This window comes from Armigeres subalbatus, chromosome 1, assembly GCF_024139115.2.
Source record: "Armigeres subalbatus isolate Guangzhou_Male chromosome 1, GZ_Asu_2, whole genome shotgun sequence".
Lineage (NCBI taxonomy): Eukaryota > Metazoa > Arthropoda > Insecta > Diptera > Culicidae > Armigeres > Armigeres subalbatus.
This window is the reverse complement of record NC_085139.1, coordinates 65,544,158-65,564,956: the sequence shown is the minus strand read 5'-3', so window position 1 is coordinate 65,564,956 and position 20,799 is coordinate 65,544,158. Positions and strand designations below refer to the sequence as shown.

The window sequence follows — 20,799 nt, the reverse complement described above, 5'->3', positions numbered from 1 at the left end:
GAGGCTCCAGGCCTCCTTTCAAGAGGCCTGGAAGCCTCCTTCAAGAGGCCTGGAAGCCTCCTTTCAAGAGGCTCAAGCCTCCTTTCAAGAGGCTCAGAAGCCTCCTTTCAAGAGGCTCAGAAGCCTCCTTTCAAGAGGCTCAGGCCTCCTTTCAAGAGGCTCAGAAGCCTCCTTTCAAGAGGCTCAGAGCCTCCTTTCAAGAGGCTCAGAAGCCTCCTTTCAAGAGGCTCAGAAGCCTCCTTTCAAGAGGCCTCAGAAGCCTCCTTTCAAGAGGCTCAGCCTCCTTTCAAGAGGCTCAGAAGCCTCCTTTCAAGAGGCTCAGCCTCCTTTCAAGAGGCTCAGAGCCTCCTTTCAAGAGGCTCAAGCCTCCTTTCAAGAGGCCTCAAGCCTCCTTTCAAGAGGCTCAAGCCTCCTTTCAAGAGGCTCAGAGCCTCCTTTCAAGAGGCTCGGAAGCCTCCTTTCAAGAGGCTCGGAAGCCTCCTTTCAAGAGGCTCGGAAGCCTCCTTTCAAGAGGCTCGGAAGCCTCCTTTCAAGAGGCTCGGAAGCCTCTTTTCAAGAGGCTCGGAAGCCTCCTTTCAAGAGGCTCGCAAGCCTCCGTTCAAGAGGCTCGGAAGCCTCCGTTCAAGAGGCTCGGAAGCCTCCTTTCAAGAGGCTCGGAAGCCTCCTTTCAAGAGGCTCGGAAGCCTCCTTTCAAGAGGCTCGGAAGCCTCCTTTCAAGAGGCCTTACTGACCTTCAGCCATCATCAGACGTCTATAATAGACATTTATTTAAACAATTAGCAATTTTCATTAATATACATTTTGAAAGCAAACTTACAACGTGCTGGATGTAACCTTTCAGCTTGGTCAGTCAAATTATACCAATCCGAATTTCCCTCCCCTCGTTTTCTGTTGCAATGTATCACAACCAGGTGTCGCAGGTACTGTCAAAAGTTTTGCGGCAAATCACCAATAGGCAATTAACTTTGATTGAACAGCCCGCATAGAAAAAAACCATTTCGCTTAGTATACAGATTATAAACTCATTTTAATACACACAGTTAATATTCACGTTGATGTCCATTTACATTAAGACTTAAGACCATAAATGCTTTTCAGTATTGGATTATGAACTACATCATTTGCACAACAATACATATGGTTAAAGTTTAGAGAACAGTTGATAAATGATTGTATATAATCCGTCTATCATTTTTTTTTGACATTTTCCATTCCGTGCACCGTATTTTTTTTTTGTTTAAAAAAAGTTCAGTTCAACAAAACCCGTGTAGTGTTTCCAAGTCGCAGCAGAGTCTCAGCCAAGCCGGCAGCAGCAGTTCCAGCTCTAGTTCCTGTCTCGATAGCACTTCCTCGCAGCTGCTGAAGACCACCAAACTGCTGGCCAATTTGGACTGGTGCACGGATGGGGTAGGTAAACATCAGGAGGATGCTGGCGGCGGGAGCAGTGGAAGCGGAAGCAGCACCACCGTGATCGGGGATGACAATGGAAATTTCGGCAGTGTCGTTCGGGGTATCGGTAGCGTGGAGAATGTGTCGTTCAAGGAATTCGTGCCGATCACATTTAGTTACACACCCCCGCAGGGTAGCAATAAATCCATTGCGAATAGCAGCAGTGCCGGCACCGCCCGCGACCAACAACTCCAGCAAACACCTTCACCTGATTGCATCTTCTAGTCAAGCCTCTGGTGGGCAGTGCTAATGACGGCAGTTTGAACATGAACGGTGGCGGCGGTCTCGGTGGCCACACCGTGGTGCTATCGGATCTGGACTCGAGCGACGATAATCATCTGAGCTTCAGCAAAAATGGAACCGAAATATTCGACTACGATTGTGATTACGATAATGAAGAGGAGTTCAACTATCTGGCCCGCGCTGCAGCTGCCGTAGCCGCATCGACCAGTGTCACAAGCTCTTGCACTCCCGGTGGTACAAATGCGGCTGGTTCCGCTGCAGTTCCGTCGTCTGGTTTAAACGTGCCGTCCAATACTAGCAGCAATAGCAATAGCAGCAGCAAAAATCGCGTTTCGTTCGATGCCAACATAAGTGATTTCCTGCGAGTTCCTCCTATTGGAGACTTCGATATGGATGGAAACGGCCTGCTGAAAACCCGAAGGTCCAACAGTCTTACCATGACGGCGAGCAGTGCATGCGGACTTTCGGTTGGCGAGCTGCATCGGCAAAAGCATAACGAATATTTATCAGAGGAAAATCTAACTAACCTGCAGCTTCTGCGGAATAAACCGAGGAGTTTCTCCTAAACCATGGACAGTCCTCGTCCTCGTCGTTAACATCCAGCGGGTCGGAAACAAGGCTCGACGATTTTAAGCAGCATCAGATGATAAAAATGTACGGATCTCCCAATATTGGCATGTCGAGCATAGCTCACTGGAGGAAGAGTTTGCAGCTGCACAAGTACGTATGGTTGTTCTCAAACCTGACGTACGAGCAGATGATAAAGATGACGGAAGAATATTTGCATTCATAAGCTTAAGGAACGGTACAGTGTGCTACTTCGAATGAAATGATCAATGGTAAGTTTGATTAAATGGCATATATTATTCTCTTACTGATTTTTCATTGATTGTTTTCTAGGCTGGCTAGCAGAGACTGAAAAAAACCCCTAAATTTCTGAGGGCCATTCCACCTGAAATTCCGGTGAACTATGCTGCGCAATTTTGCTTACAGTCGCTCGCTGGCACTCGGACGATGATCAGCTGCCCCCCCAGATTTGCATCCAATAGATGAGCAAACTCCCTTCCACGTTCCCTGTCACCGTACAACCGTAGTTCCCACCGGGGTTGGTTACCCGATGCTCCCTAAGGCTGCTCGTTCCCGGCCAGCACCACGGGGAGGTAGGGATAGGCGTTGCTGGCAAAGAGGCTGAGAACCGCGAGATGGAGTCTATTTTATTCCTTCAGGTACGCGAAGTACCAATGGTACAATGGTTTTAATTTATTATTAAATTGTAAATATACAGGATTGGAAATAATCTTTATAAAGATGTCATTAATTATTAAATTGAAAGAAATTGAAAATAATTATCTAAAGCAATAATTAAATGCAAGGGGTACCGTTGCACAAATTCTCCTGATATGCTCCAATTATAACTTCAAAATAAGACTTATTGTTCGAATCTCCTAAAGTGGATGATATCTCAACATTATGTTGTATAATATTCGGAAAATTTTGTTCGAGAAAATGACCGATTTTTTATAGTAACATAACTTAACCGCCCTTTCCACATATTGTAAATTGGTGAAATACCATTTATCATACTGTTGAAACAATCTGGGGTAGTGTAGACGTATTGTTGCGATAGATTATTCGTACTATTGTACAAGTATTGTTTGGAATGGTTTTGAATTATATAGGAGACAGTCATGTAATAGTCCAGAATTATGCGGGAGGGATTCCGAGGCACAACATCGAGGGACTCCGAATTAAATCTTCAAGGGATTCCGAAGCAAATCATCGAAGTATTCTGAAACAAATCTTCAAGGAATTCCGAAGCAAATCTCCGAACGTTTTTGAAACATATTGTCGAACAACTCCGAGGGGATTTCGAAGCAAATCAACGAGAGATTCTGAAGCGGGATTATGAAGGGTATTCCTCAATGATACCGAAAGGAATTCACTGTGAATTCGGTTGGAATTCTGAAAGAAATTCTTCAGAGAATCCAATGAGAATTTTTCTCGGATGATGCTGGGAATTGTGGAGATTATCATGCTGCTAGACAAGCGGAAGTCTGCTGGAAAACTGTCACTCTAGTCCGTGGTGGTTGTCTTTGTGTCTTTGACTACGGTTGCTTTGATTGATATTTTTGTGACTCTCCGTTGTTGTTTATATCAAGCTTACTTTACTAATAAAAAGTGCAATTTCACTGTCACACATAGGAATCTTTCTCAGAAATGAGAAACAAGCTCATTTGTCTTCCACTTATTTCATTATGATAGGGTGAATATGGGAGATAAACTTTTGTCTTTATATTTTTCAGTAATTCATTATGCTATATGTTGAAATTTGATATCACTGCTAACTAACTTTTCGTATCCTAGGAGGGGGGGGGGGGGTCTAATTTTATTTTAAGGATGGTTAAAACTTCCCTATCCCCTCCTTATTTACGCCAATGTGACACAGTAGTGAGGCGATCTGATGTTTACGTTAAATAGCAGTACTGTCATATTTCCTGCGATGGAAATAAGTTCCCAACCCTACATGGGGTGCTTTGTTTCCAAAGTGATGGGAAACGAAGTTAGTTGCAATTGAAAAAGTTTTGCCTCCCCTGTCAGTTGCCACTCACCGGGAATGGAGATGACGGGGCGGTGGGAACCCACTATTTACCCCCGAAATGTTTGTAGATTCACGTAAACATACAACTTTGTACCAGAGACGAGGGTTGAGTACCACCCATGTGGTGCCGCGCGTATGGGAGCGAAAGGAAAGTAATGGGAAACTTGGTTCAATTTCGAGACTGATAGGTTATGCAAGGGGTTTGGTGTTGTCTGAAGCTGCCGGCATATGATAAATCGTTGTACGGGGATGATGTATTCATTGAAAAATGTGCTCGGGTGGGTTTCAATCGGTGGCAGCGCTGCGGCGCCGTTGGTCTATTGGATGTTATACTGGAGATGCCCTTCGGCAACAGATTAGGATTGAGGAACTAACAATTTTCAGATAAACGTTGCTCTGATTTTGACAGTGATGCGGAAATGATAGTAGCATATGTAATATATTGATAGTAGGAAAAGAAGCGCAGTTTTGCCTTATGAAAAGATTATTATAACGTAAATGTTTTACATAAGCTGTTTATGTGATAAAATAATTGAAGAGCTGTCTGTAATTTTCATTTCAAGTATAGCTTTCCAGAAAGTCGGATGTTACCTTGAATATGTACTTCTATGCATATTTGTATTATCATTTCCACTTATTAGAAAATGCAATTATTAGAAAATGAAATTGCAATTAGAAATTTTCAGATATAGTTGGTTCTAATGATGTGTCCCAGAACATTACATGGGACTTGCTTCATCAGCAATAGATGGGACAAAATCTGACCTACCGTTGAAAATACAGCCTAATTTTCCAGTGATAAATACTCGTTGCCCAAAACGGCAGTATAGTTTTGATGCAGTGTCTATTCCATACATCAATCTTGCACATTTGTTAATTGCATCGATGGATGTTGCTGCCCACCCTGCCCCAGGTGCTCTCGTGTAGTAAGATTGATTCGTTTATGAATGAGTTGCATATATGATGAGCCAGAATGGATGAATATTTATTCCAACAGCTAAAAGTAGTTAAATCTGTTATTAGACAACCTGAGTTTAATTTTCGGATTTGTAATATATTACTTTTTTAAATTTTCTGAAATTGTAAATTGTAAGCTCGTTAATCTTGATCAAACTGTTGTTGATTATAAAGAAACAATTTGCTAAGCTATCGGTATTCGAAAAATACGACATTTATAACCACTGCAACTTCTTCACGACATGTACATGGGTATGTCATTGGTGGACCAACACGAAATCTTCTTAATCGCTGTTCCAAGTAACTTAGTCTCCATCTCATGTCATACGAATACCTCGCTTTTTTCTCCCATAATTGCTCCAACAAACACAAACGTAAATACTAATTACTGGCACTATATGCAAACAGTGTAACTACCAACGACAAATCGGAGCAACACTGCATTCCCAAACGATAATTACATACATTTCTCCACTCAGCCAATTTCGGCAATCCACTTCACTGCTCTGGATGAAGCCATTCTGAATTACAACCTCTGTCAGCCGGGCTAAAATTTCACACAATTTTCCTCGGCCCGTCTTCCCTTTCCGTTCTATTTCTTGGGCTACGGTGCCTACAGAAAAGTTGCATTGAATGAACGTTTAAGTTAATTAGGACCTACTCCGGCAGTCCCATCACACGTGACGGTACAGCGAACAAACGAACGAGCTCGCTCCACACTTGCTTCAGCAGCGCAGAGTATTCCAGTTAGTTGGCGTGAAAATGCGACACAGATTCTTTCACTTGAGGCACTTGGCACCCATCTAGAGCGACTTCGTTCCATTGTGTCTATCGTGCTGCATGTTTGGGTGTCCCATAAAATATTCTTTATTTGGGGTGTATGTACCCTAAGAGGTTGAATTTTGCTTGACCATGAATTTTTAAAATTTGTAGCATAACTTGACTACAGCAGTAGAGAAATTTTTATTGTCTCGTATTTAGCTTGACCAAATCGAGCGAGCAGCTTCGAAAAAAATGGCTTACCCTACCATACCCACATGACTGTACGTGTACTACACCCTTAATAAGAATGGGAAACATTCCAAAAAAGCTTTTCCCAGCCCCATCGTCAATTTGGTGTCTCTATCGGGTGCGTGTGTTCCGGGCGAATTTACATGGAATCGGCAGCGCGCCAGCCTAGATGGAGTCGGTGCAATTAGCCGCATACAATTTTAACTCATGAAATCCGAGTTCGCTAAACCAAAGCTCCCGGAGAAAATCAACAAAAGCGACGACGGTTAGCATTGGCATTTGATTCGATTTCGTTTTCCACTATTTGCGTCCAATTTACATTCTGTTCCGGATTTTTCTGGAACCTTGCCACGAAAGTTTACATCCATTCGCTTCGCGGCGCGAAGCAACCGGGAATTGGGTGGTAATATTGGGACCCGTTGATTTCCCTTGGGGCGGTAAGTCTTCGCTGTCGCGACGGACTAGACCAGACAGGGTGCCGGTTAATAGAGACGGCGGAAAACATTTGCGTAAATGGGTACTAATTAAGGGCACTGTTTTGTTGCATTTCAGCAATCTTAATTGAACAAATGTCAGTTTTATTCTCTGACGTTGATGTGAATTTATATGCAGGAGGCAATAACACGACGTTTTTGTAATGAAGCGGTTCAAGATCATAATCAATATCGAATTCTGTCCTGAGCTGCTTAAGGATAAAATGCTTCCTACTTCGTCGTGATAACGCACATTTTTCGTAGAATTACTGTCCCTAGGTTGATTTTACTAGACCAGATCAACTATAAAAAATCTTATATTCTACTGTGATCTCCCTGAATTTAATTAATTTCAACTGATTCAACGGTTTCAACCAAAACCTGACCGGATTCCCGAGAGAATCCTGACCGGATGCCCAAAAGAATCCTGACCGGATTCGCGAAGGAATCCTAGCAGGATTCATGAAGGAATTCTAGCCGGATTCCCGAAGGAATCCTAGCCGGATTCCCGAAGGAATCCTAGCCGGCTTCCCGAAGGAATCCTAGCCGGATTCCCAAATGAATCCTAGCCGGATTCCAGAAGAAATCCTAGCCGGATTATCGAAGGAATTCTCACCGGATTCCCGAAGGAATCCTAACCGGATTCTAGAAGGAATCTTAACCGGATTCCCGAAGGAATCTTAACCGGATTCCGGAAGGAATCCTAACCTGATTCCGGAAGGAATCCTAACCTGATTCCGGAAGGAATTCTAACCTGATTCCGGAAGGAATCCTAACCGGACTCCGGAAGGAATCCTAACCGGACTCTGGAAGTAATCCTAACCGGACGATAATAAAGTTAAAAAAAAAAATCTCGTGAAACTCGTCTCATGTGCTAGGAATGCATTGCTGCCATTACTTAGGCGACGATTTTATTGAATGAAAATTTCTTGCCCAAGCTGACCGGATTCCTGAAGTAATCCTGACCGGATTCCCGAAGGAATCCTGACCGGATTCCCGAAGGAATCCTGTCCAGATTCCCGAAGGAGTCTTGACTGGATTCCCGAAGGAATCCTGACCGGACTCCCGAAGGAATCCTGACCGAATTCCCGGAGGAATACTGACCGAATTCCCGGAGGAATCCTGACCGGATTCCCGGAGGAATCCTGACCGGATTCCCGGAGGAATCCTGACCGGATTCCCGAAGGAATCCTGACCGGATTCCCGAAGGAATCCTGACCGGAATCCCGAAGGAATCCTGACCGGATTCCCGAAGGAATCCTGACCGGATTCCCGAAGGAATCCTGACCGGATTCCCGAAGGAATCCTGACCGGATTCCCGAAGGAATCCTGACCGGATTCCCGAAGGAATCCTGACGGGATTCCCGAAGGAATCCTGACCGGATTCCCGAAGGAATCCCGACCGGATTCCCGAAGGAATCCCTACCGGATTCCCGAAGGAATCCCTACCGGATTCCCAGAAGGAATCCTGACCAGATTCGAAGGAATCCTGACCGGATTCCCGAAGGAATCCTGACCGCATTCCCGAAGGAATCCTGGCCGGATCCCCGAAGGAATCCTGACCGGATTCCCGCGGGAATCCTGACCGGATTCCCGAAGGAATCCTGACCGGATTCCCGAAGGAATCCTGACCGGATTCCCGAAGGAATCCTGACCGAATTCCCGAAGGAATCCTGACCGGATTCCCGAAGGAATCCTGACCGGATTCCCGAAGGAATCCTGACCGGATTCCCGAAGGAATCCTGACCGGATTCCCGAAGGAATCCTGACCGGATTCCCGAAGGAATCCTGACCGGATTCCCGAAGGAATCCTGACCGGATTCCCGAAGGAATCCTGACCGGATTCCCGAAGGAATCCTGACCGGATTCCCGAAGGAATCCTGACCGGATTTCCGAAGGAATCCTGACCGGATTCTCGAAGGAATCCTGACCGGATTCTCGAAGGAATCCTGACCGGATTCCCGGAGGAATCCTGACCGGATTCCCGGAGGAATCCTGACCGGATTCCCGGAGGAATCCTGACCGGATTCCCGAAGGAATCCTGACCGGATTCCCGAAGGAATCCTGACCGGATTCCCGAAGGAATCCTGACCGGATTCCCGAAGGAATCCTGACCGGATTCCCGAAGGAATCCTGACCGGATTCCCGAAGGAATCCTGACCGGATTCCCGAAGGAATCCTGACCGGATTCCCGAAGGAACTCTGACCGGATTCCCGAAGGAATCCTGACCGGATTCCCGAAGGAATCCTGACCGGATTCCCGAAGGAATCCTGACCGGATTCCCGAAGGAATCCTGACCGGATTCCCGAAGGAATCCTGACCGGATTCCCGAAGGAATCCTGACCGGATCCCCGAGGGAATCCTAACCGGATCCCCGAGGGAATCCTGACCGGATTCCCGAAGGAATCCTGACCGGATTCCCGAAGGAATCCTGACCGGATTCCCGAAGGAATCCTGACCGGATTCCCGAAGGAATCCTGACCGGATTCCCGAAGGAATCCTGACCGGATTCCCGAAGGAATCCTGACCGGATTCCCGAAGGAATCCTGACCGGATTCTGAAGGAATCCTGACCGGATTCCCGAAGGAATCCTGACCGGATTCCCGAAGGAATCCTGACCGGATTCCCGAAGGAATCCTGACCGGATTCCCGAAGGAATCCTGACCGGATTCCCGAAGGAATCCTGACCGGATTCCCGAAGGAATCCTGACCGGATTCCCGAAGGAATCCTGACCGGATTCCCGAAGGAATCCTGACCGGATTCCCGAAGGAATCCTGACCGGATTCCCGAAGGAATCCTGACCGGATTCCCGAAGGAATCCTGACCGGATTCGAAGGAATCCTGACCGGATTCCCGAAGGAATCCCGACCGGATTCCCGAAGGAATCCTGACCGGATTCCCGAAGGAATCCTGACCGGATTCCCGAAGGAATCCTGAACGGATTCCCGAAGGAATCCTGACCGGATTCCCGGAGGAATCCTGACCGGATTCCCGAAGGAATCCTGACCGGATTCCCGAAGGAATCCTGACCGGATTCCCGAAGGAATCCTGACCGGATTCCTGAAGGAATCCTGACCGGATTCCCGAAGGAATCCTGACCGGATTCCCGAAGGAATCCTGAACGGATTCCCGAAGGAATCCTGACCGGATTCCCGGAGGAATCCTGACCGGATTCCCGAAGGAATCCTGACCGGATTCCCGAAGGAATCCTGACCGGATTCCCGAAGGAATCCTGACCGAATTCCCGAAGGAATCCTGACCGGATTCCCGAAGGAATCCTGACCGGATTCCCGAAGGAATCCTGAACGGATTCCCGAAGGAATCCTGACCGGATTCCCGGAGGAATCCTGACCGGATTCCCGGAGGAATCCTAACCGGATTCCCGGAGGAATCCTAACCGGATTCCCGGAGGAATCCTAACCGGATTCCCGGAGGAATCCTAACCGGATTCCCGGAGGAATCCTAACCGGATTCCCGGAGGAATCCTAACCGGATTCCCGGAGGAATCCTAACCGGATTCCCGGAGGAATCCTAACCGGATTCGGAGGAATCCTAACCGGATTCCGGAGGAATCCTAACCGGATTCCCGGAGGAATCCTAACCGGATTCGGAGGAATCCGAACCAGACTCCCGGAGGAATCCTAACCGGATTCCCGGAGGAATCCTAACCGGATTCCCGGAGGAATCCTAACCCGGATTCCAGGAGGAATCCTAACCGGATTCGGAGGAATCCTAACCGGATTCCCTGAGGAATCCTAACCGGATTCGGAGGAATCCTAACCGGATTCCCGGAGGAATCCTAACCGGATTCCCGGAGGAATCCTAACCGGATTCGGAGGAATCCTAACCCGGATTCCCGGAGGAATCCTAACCGGATTCCCGGAGGAATCCTAACCGGATTCCCGGAGGAATCCTAACCGGATTCCGGAGGAATCCTAACCGGATTCGGAGGAATCCTAACCGGATTCCGGAGGAATCCTAACCGGATTCCCGGAGGAATCCTAACCGGATTCCGGAGGAATCCTAACCGGATTCCCGGAGGAATCCTAACCGGATTCCCGGAGGAATCCTAACCGGATTCCCGGAGGAATCCTAACCGGATTCGGAGGAATCCTAACCGGATTCCCGGAGGAATCCTAACCGGATTCCCGGAGGAATCCTAACCGGATTCCCGGAGGAATCCTAACCGGATTCGGAGGAATCCTAACCGGATTCCCGGAGGAATCCTAACCGGATTCCCGGAGGAATCCTAACCGGATTCCGGAGGAATCCTAACCGGATTCGGAGGAATCCTAACCGGATTCGGAGGAATCCTAACCGGATTCCCGGAGGAATCCTAACCGGATTCCGGAGGAATCCTAACCGGATTCGGAGGAATCCTAACCGGATTCCCGGGGGAATCCTAACCGGATTCCCGGGGGAATCCTAACCGGATTCCCGGGGGAATCCTAACCGGATTCCCGGGGGAATCCTAACCGGATTCCCGGGGGAATCCTAACCGGATTCCCGGGGGAATCCTAACCGGATTCCCGGGGGAATCCTAACCGGATTCCCGGGGGAATCCTAACCGGATTCCCGGGGGAATCCTAACCGGATTCCCGGGGGAATCCTAACCGGATTCCCGGAGGAATCCTAACCGGATTCCCGGGGGAATCTAACCAGATTCGGAGGAATCCTAACCGGATTCCCGGAGGAATCCTAACCGGATTCCCGGAGGAATCCTAACCGGATTCCCGGAGGAATCCTAACCGGATTCCCGGAGGAATCCTAACCGGACTCTGGGAGGAATCCTAACCGGATTCCCGGAGGAATCCTAACCGGATTCCCGGAGGAATCCTAACCGGATTCCCGGAGGAATCCTAACCGGATTCCCGGAGGAATCCTAACCGGATTCCCGGAGGAATCCTAACCGGATTCCCGGAGGAATCCTAACCGGATTCCCGGAGGAATCCTAACCGGATTCCCGGAGGAATCCTAACCGGATTCGGAGGAATCCTAACCGGATTCCCGGAGGAATCCTAACCGGATTCCCGGAGGAATCCTAACCGGATTCCCGGAGGAATCCTAACCGGATTCCCGGAGGAATCCTAACCGGATTCCCGGAGGAATCCTAACCGGATTCTCGGAGGAATCCTAACCGGATTCCTGGAGTAATCCTAACCGGATTCCCGGAGGAATCCTAACCGGATTCCTGGAGGAATCCTAACCGGATTCCCGGAGGAATCCTAACCGGATTCCTGGAGGAATCCTAACCGGATTCCCGGAGGAATCCTAACCGGATTCCCGGAGGAATCCTAACCGGATTCCCGGAGGAATCCTAACCGGATTCCCGGAGGAATCCTAACCGGATTCCCGGAGGAATCCTAACCGGATTCCCGGAGGAATCCTAACCGGATTCCCGGAGGAATCCTAACCGGATTCCCGGAGGAATCCTAACCGGATTCCCGGAGGAATCCTAACCGGATTCCAGGAGGAATCCTAACCGGATTCCAGGAGGAATCCTAACCGGATTCCAGGAGGAATCCTAACCGGATTCCAGGAGGAATCCTAACCGGATTCCCGGAGGAATCCTAACCGGATTCCCGGAGGAATCCTAACCGGATTCCCGGAGGAATCCTAACCGGATTCCCGGAGGAATCCTAACCGGATTCCCGGAGGAATCCTAACCGGATTCCCGGAGGAATCCTAACCGGATTCCCGGAGGAATCCTAACCGGATTCGGAGGAATCCTAACCGGATTCCCGGAGGAATCCTAACCCGGATTGCAGGAGGAATCCTAACCGGATTCCGGGAGGAATCCTAACCGGATTCCGGGAGGAATCCTAACCGGATTCCGGGAGGAATCCTAACCGGATTCCGGGAGGAATCCTAACCGGATTCCGGGAGGAATCCTAACCGGATTCCGGGAGGAATCCTAACCGGATTCCGGGAGGAATCCTAACCGGATTCCGGGAGGAATCCTAACCGGATTCCGGGAGGAATCCTAACCGGATTCCAGGAGGAATCCTCACCGGACTCCAGGAGGAATCCTCACCGGATTCCAGGAGGAATCCTAACCGGATTCCCGGGGGAATCCTAACCGGATTCCCGGGGGAATCGTAACCGGATTGCGGAGGAATCCTAACCGGATTCCCGGAGGAATCCTAACCGGATTCCCGGAGGAATCCTAACCGGATTCCCGGAGGAATCCTAACCGGATTCCCGGAGGAATCCTAACCGGATTCCCGGAGGAATCCTAACCGGATTCCCGGAGGAATCCTAACCGGATTCCCGGAGGAATCCTAACCGGATTCCCGGAGGAATCCTAACCGGATTCCCGGAGGAGTCCTAACCGGATTCCCGGAGGAATCCTAACAGGATTCCCGGAGGAATCCTAACCGGATTCCCGGAGGAATCCTAACCGGATTCCCGGAGGAATCCTAACCGGATTCGGAGGAATCCTAACCGGATTCCCGGAGGAATCCTAACCGGATTCCGGAGGAATCCTAACCGGATTCCCGGAGGAATCCTAACCGGATTCGGAGGAATCCTAACCGGATTCCCGGAGGAATCCTAACCGGATTCCCGGAGGAATCCTAACCGGATTCCCGGAGGAATCCTAACCGGATTCCCGGAGGAATCCTAACCGGATTCCCGGAGGAATCCTAACCGGATTCCCGGAGGAATCCTAACCGGATTCTCGGAGGAATCCTAACCGGATTCTCGGAGGAATCCTAACCGGATTCCCGGAGGAATCCTAACCGGATTCCCGGAGGAATCCTAACCGGATTCCCGGAGGAATCCTAACCGGATTCCCGGAGGAATCCTAACCGGATTCCCGGAGGAATACCAACCGGATTCCCGGAGGAATACCAACCGGATTCCCGGAGGAATCCTAACCGGATTCCCGGAGGAATCCTGACCGGACTCCCGGATGAATCCTGACCGGACTCCCGGATGAATCCTGACCGGATTCCCGGATGAATCCTGACTGAATTCCCGGAGGAATCCTGACCGGACTCCCGGAGGAACCCTGACCGGATTCCCGGAGGAATCCTGACCGGATTCCCGGAGGAATCCTGACCGGATTCCCGGAGGAATCCTGACCGGATTCCCGGAGGAATCCTGACCGGATTCCCGGAGGAATCCTGACCGGATTCCCGGAGGAATCCTGACCGGATTCCCGGAGGAATCCTGACCGGATTCCCGGAGGAATCCTGACTGGATTCCTGGAGGAATCCTAACCGGATTCCCGGAGGAATCCTAACCGGATTCCCGGAGGAATCCTTACCACATTCTCGTAGAAATCCTAACCGAAGCCAAGAGCAATACAAATGTAGGATCTGTCATGCACTATTTTTTTTCTTTCGCTGTTCCACGACGAAAAAAAAACCAAATTTAGATCGCGTTATTTATCCGCGTATTTTCAATTTGTTCACCTCAATAACCTACTGAATCGAATTCCGTCCACCGTTGGCGTACATCCGTACATTTTTTTATGACTAATAAATCAAATTTTATCCTAGACTACAATTTATTTATTTTTTGACTAGACTACAAATAGAAATAGTTATATACACACATTGTGAACGATACCGATAATTTAGTTTTCACTGATGTTGCTTCATTTATTGTGATTTACAGTTTTCATACAGTCACTTTTTGTAGAATTATGGTCAGTCCGCGAACAAATGATTTTCGATTTCTTCGATACAGATCAATAGTTATTTGCAAAACTCAACGCCCTGGGAAGCTTCCTTCTTGGGAACTCAAAGTAGTTCTCCGTAATTGTTCTCCAAAGTGAGAGTACACTGTACATATGTAGTTTTTTAAACAATCGAGAAATGTTCTGTGCATATTCGATTCATTTTTTTCAGGATATGCATTTTTGGACAAGATTCATAAATATACCATTTCGGCCAAATATGTCTAATTTTCTTAAACAAACGGTTTACTGCTAAACAATAATTATAATGAGAACCCATTAATGGTCTTTTATTATAGGCAGCTCCGGATTAAATAGGCATTATCGAACAGTTTACCACAAAGAAAAGAGTATTCAAGACTATTGTAACCATAATGACAATGCCTAAGTTTTCTACATCCTCCTCTTCTGTAACAACAGTCACTGTGTTATGTCTGCACCAAATTCAATTAATTATCCCGGTCCCATGTCAACGATTAGTGACATATTGCGACCGCCCCGGCGGTGTTAGCGTTCCCCTCAAACCCACGGTAATCTATACCGAACTTTGAGCCACATTCGTTTTCCCATCGCCACCAGCTATGAAGAGCTCCTCTAAGTGGAGCAGATTTTTTCCCCAACTTAGCCGTGAAACTTCCCGGAAGCGTATAGGAAAAACACTTTCAGAGCCAGGCCAGCGCGGAACACCGTAATGGAGCCAACGTGGTGGAAGGACACTTACCGAGCGCAGGATTTATATTTCACCCGTCATATCCCTAATTCATGTGGCGCCGTGTAAACGCGTGGCCGCTCTTTTCTGCCCAATCCGGTCGTGTTTCCTATTGTCATGTGTATGTGTGTTCTGCTGTATCGCCATCCTTTGTTGCCGGTACCGCCAAAGGAGGAAAAAAAAGCGAAATTTCGGTTGTGGCCCAATCAGTGTGCAAACACCTCCTTTGCACCGGCTGTGATTTATGAAGGTGGAGGACCCACACCGAACACGGAGAAGGATGCTCTCTTGTGCAATAATCCGTCCTCGAAATGTTTGGGACAGGAGGATGCTTCGGGTGATTTTGTGGGTGCACGCGCGTGGATGGCGTGTGTTATCATAATACGGGATATATTTATTATTGATGTACGATTGTGCTTTGCAGCGGTATTCCCCGTAACGGTAATGTGATTATGAAAAATGGGTCCTGCCCGTGTGCATAGCGTGGTTTGATTTGATGACACTGACAGAAATATCTTTGTGGAGTTTTGCTTCCCTGGGAATGATATACGTAAATACGAAAGGCTTTGGCTTTCCCAAGCGTACTATTGAAAACAAGTTAAACTTGAAAATGAAAAATGACGTCCGTTCAATAACAAATTAAATGCAGATAAAGGCTAAAACAACAAGCTGAAAAAAACTGTAAATAGCATTGTGGTTAACCGATTGCCGTAATTGGATTACACATTCAGAAGAATTTCCCGTGGAAACTTTGAAAATTATGCTGCAACGGCGGAATTAACAGGAACTGAAAACTTATTATTATTGATGTCGTGTGATTGTCCAGTTTGTAAAAAAAGTTGCTAAAATAATTGCTCAGCTAATTGCTTTTTCAATTCAGTTTCTTTCTTGTAATGGTCTATTAAATGAAACTTTTGCTGCAATCAATTGAATACCTATGTGGACGCAGCCCATTTAATAGCCTAGTGCACAACTTAAATTGATTTGTGGTTAAGCTCAAATCTGAAATGGCATCGAGATTTCAGTATGCAAGTATGATTATATAATTTTCATACGTATCATGAAAGTTGAATACATGTTTTCTACATCTTTACCATGCAGTAAACTTTCGCATAATATTTTGCCATCTAGTAACGTAAGCAATTACGTGGCGTATAGCGCCCTCTCATTCCTCCATATTCGTTTATTTTGCTCTCCATAAAACACAATGAATTCTTCTCCGTTCCATGACCCATCATAACAGATTCCATGTTTTTTAAACACAGCCATCACCATCCCGCAAAAGTGTCTACAAAACGACCAACTAAAAGACTCCCTCAGAAAGTCACCAAGCCCCAGCTGTTTGCCCAACTTCTGTACATACGCGCGGAACCATGCTCTCCTCAATAGATCCCACGTCGCCACAGACAAGACCCCTTCTGTCCACCCCAAACGCCGTCGCCACCCTTAAGGATTCCGTTTCGCAGAATGGTTTCTTTATTTAAATTCGACTTATGAATAATATATGAAGCTGTAGCGGAACAGCCTCGGCAGCGGAGGCGCCTTTTGTCGCTTTGGCCTTTCGTCGATCACCACCGTACCGGATTGCTCATGGCTCCTCCTTCTTCGCCGGGGAAACCGTCTATATGGGTGGATAATATGAAAATTCATAAACCCCGCGTTTACCCGGTGGCCCGGTCATGATTCACCATAGTCAGTGGGGCCGCTGAAAGGTCGTACCTATGGCACCTATTTCGGGGGAGCTTTTCGTGACTCTGGTGTGGATATCAGCTTTTGTTTGTGATTCTCCAAAAAAGGCAAATTTTGAAAAGTAAGAAAGTTGGTTGATATTCTCAAAATTTGGTTTCTTTTTTCTTTTATTTAGCTTGAGACCGTATCCATCCAGTCCGGATCGTAATAGCTTTGGAGAAACTAAACATGTTCTCATCATTGATTATCTCAGAACTAATAAGAAAGTCGATTCATGTGCTATAATCATGCTGTTCATAATTTTCGTTCATAATACAGTGCCTTCGTGTCGTAAGAGAGGAGAACGCTCGATTTATTTTGATCACCGACATGAACACCTGCATATGAACATTACTACAAATCGTCGTATCACTTTTATTAGAATTTTGTTTTTTTCTTGCAAAAAGTTGGTTTCTAAAGTACAGATTTCCGAACAACTTTGTAATACACGAAAGGCATAAAAACTATCTTTGTGAGTGGGATAATAATCAAGGCTAGAGAGAGGGAGACCCAAAAATTGTGACAAAAATCGTATGAATGCAAAGCACCCTTCCTTCTGCCGCCGTCTTCGCTTTCTTCTGCTGACGACGACGACGCCCGGACAGGCCATCAAAAGACTGGTGACAGCAGAAAAATGAGAAAAGCTTCGGCTGCTAAACATTGTGGCTCACCATCCCATTCCCCGCTCATACATACATGTGCAAGGTTAGACCTTACGTATGCCGGAATGGTGGCGGTTTCGTTATCATCGTCTGCGGGAAAAGGAACTGAGCAGCAAAAAAGCTGTAATAATCTGATGGTGGGATCGAGTGTGGACAATTTGCATCGAGAAATAGCATCGTTAAACGGGTGGAAAATAGAGCTCTGGGGCATACTGCTCGGCCAAATGGATGGGAATTTGCGGTTTGGGATGAATTTCCATGCCGGTTTGTGCTCCTGAAGGGGGCTTAAGGGTTTATTGATGATTGGAAAGGACTGGCCGATTGTAATATGTCGGGAGTAATAAAACCGTATGATGTGTCATACCGCAGAAGATATATTGAAATTTCTGGAATCAGTGGGTGGGGGTGGTTGTATCAGGATTTTTCCTGACATGAAGGGAAAAAGACCATTCCTGTGAACCCAAACATAGAATTTTTTAACGTTTGTGAGACGATATTTGGTTAAGTGTGTTAAGTCAAGTCTTTTGAGAGCCTTTTTTTCAGAAATAACAATAAATAAAAAAGACTGTAGCAAATATCTTCAATCAAACCTTCGACATGAGATTTGAAGATGAAGAACATGTTGCTTCTCCGATAACAAACAAATAATAATAACAAATTTGAATATCTTGAAATTTTATACAAGATTTTACTTTAAGAGATTGATGGAAGGCATATTCTTTGCCATTTAAAAACCGCGTTTACCTTTGCCTCTCCACAAAGATCCCAGGAAGTATCATTCATTATCCGGTGGGTATTTGCCTTTCTCGTACAACAAAGTTATACCAAAAGGCTATCATTTCACTCTGCAAACGAACTTTTCATATGAGTCTCTTAGACCCATAGTGTTATATACCAATCGACTCAGCTCGACAAGCTGAGCAAATGTCTGTCCGTGTGTATGTGTGTGCACAAAAGCTGAGGAATATATTAAACAACTTTTCATATAGTAATCCTTAATCGATTTCCTCGCAACAAGTTGCATTCGACAGAGGGCAAAGCCTAATTGATCATTATTGAATTTTGTAACGATTGACCGTTGCGTTTAGAAGTTATTCAGAAAATGGAACATCGAACCATATAAGCGCCATATAAAGTTAGTGTCTTGGCTAAATACGAGAAAGGCAGTATCACTACTTGTTGAATTGAGTTGTTTTTTTTTATTAAGATAACCATTACGTGTAAATACATATTTTTGAATTATCCCACCAATTTTCGGTATTTTCATCCTGCTTTCTGTGCACTAATCATATTCCCGGTAATCAAAGCAATCATTGCTTTTTCTCGCTTAGCCATTCTTATGCACATGTTGGCGCGTCAAATGAAACACGATCAATCGCGCTCCAATTTACTTGCAGCTGATCGAAGCGGAAATTATGATTTATCATTTCGTTATTCTTTCGGACGGTCTGGCGCGTATATTGTCAATCGAGCCTAATAGAACTAGAAATGTCTCGTTTTCACTCCTAATATGTTCTCGTTAAGCAAAAATACGAGCGAACGCGCACCGAGTGATTTGCTTCTACCATCTTCTACTGCGCATAGAGCAAAAATTGTGATTTTCACTTAATGATTCGATCCAGAAATTTTTACTTCTCGATTCTTCCGATTGGCTGTCAAGTGAAAATACGATCGATTACGAACCGAACCAATCGAACCATTCCTTTGCATCAAAATACCATCTTTTGTTGCTATGGGTATGCGATAACACACTTTTTCCTAACGAAACGAAACGAAACGAAATTCAAAATGTCTAGGTAGATTCGAAACGAAACGAAACGAAATATAGATTTACTTTCGAGTCTTCGAAACGATACGAAATCAGGGTCCATTTAATTCGAAATTATTCGAAACGAAACGAATTTTTTTTTCCGCGGAATTTTTATTAAATTGGTTTTATATTATGTACGGAATTTCGATTGCACTTTTCAAAGTCAAAAAACTGTTTTGCGATAAATAGAGTTATAATAAAAGAAGAAGTAGTTTGTGATAAATCGCCTCGTTCCCGTTTATATACCATTGGCAATACGGCGACCTGGATGTAAATAATCCGTCGGGGGGTCTAGTGCAACTTTTTTTTATCAAAATGTTCAAATTTTAAAATGAAAAATTAACTTTGAATGAGAGTTCTCAAGTAATCAAAGCCGAAATTTGCATAGCATTATTTTAAATTTATAATTGTTAAGGAGAAATAGTAAAACCGTACCCACTAAAAAATAAGAAAGGGTGATGGGAAAGGAGGAGGAGGGGGGTTAAATCATATATTTTTGCATTTACATCTGAGAACAAATTACAAAATGAAATGAGTCTGGAATATGTTTTGTGACGTGATTTATGAATGGTCGTCCATAAACCACGAGGTCTTTTGGTGAGGATTATAGGGTGAAAGGGGGGTAGAGTGAGGGGGAACAGGAGAGAGGAGTCTCGCTGGAGATCTTAGTCCGTACAAAGTTATGGAAACAATAGATCTCGGAGGAAAAGTAAGCGGTATCGTATATCACAAAAATGTATCCACGTGATTTTTGGATGACCATTGGCGTCCAAACTCGTGCTTAAATCACATGGAAAATATTGTAGGTAGATTGCTTAGCGGCTGATAAATAATAAGTTCAGTTGTTTTAATGATACTTGAGTTATTTTCTATTCAGTTTTGAAACAAATGTAGTAGAATTTATGTGCTGGATAAGGAAAAATTATTTTTCCAATTTACAAAACGGCTTTTTTTTGCTGCGCTTTTAAGGTACCCCGGGGCAAGTGGGACCTAAAAAAACGCTAGTTCAGCAAAATTGCTAACGCATACTTAGAAAACAGGGTATTTCAGGACATTAACCACGGATACATCTTTATATGCTTCCGTTGTTGAAGTAGAGACGTGTTGTAAGCCATTTATTCAATTACAAAAATATTGATAGTGACATAAATAAATTTACCTGTGGGACCCTCTTACCCCTTCAAACGGGGCAAGTGGGACCTGTTCTGCTCTATACTGTCGAACGAAGCTAATTTGAAGAATGTAGATATAATGTTCATGTAATTTCTGAGTCGTAGTTTTTCATATCATGGTTGGAGTTTTATTGCTTGTCAGACTTTTGTTTTTGGCAAAAAAGGGATTACAATGTTAGCAGATATAAAAACAAGACAAGAGCCAGTTTACTGTTTAATTGTCTGTTGTCTGGTTTTACATTAGCTTACTTTCTAACCAAATGTGCTAGATGGAAGAGATAAGCAAATCTTTGTTCACTT

At 45.8% G+C, this 20,799-nt stretch overlaps 2 protein-coding genes across 2 annotated transcripts in view; one reads left to right on the top strand and one right to left on the bottom strand.

The window, feature by feature from the left end:
- LOC134226509 (uncharacterized) overlaps positions 1–20,799 on the bottom strand; it is a 952,521-nt gene that overhangs the window by 295,491 nt on the left and 636,231 nt on the right. The gene's annotated exons all lie outside the window — the stretch shown is intronic.
- LOC134209007 (protein Smaug-like) lies at positions 1,170–2,972 on the top strand. The gene is made up of 2 exons (XM_062685018.1): positions 1,170–2,531; positions 2,593–2,972. The coding sequence occupies exon 1, from the start codon at positions 1,716–1,718 to the stop codon at positions 2,256–2,258; it is 543 nt and encodes a 180-aa protein (XP_062541002.1). The 5' UTR covers positions 1,170–1,715; the 3' UTR covers positions 2,259–2,531; positions 2,593–2,972.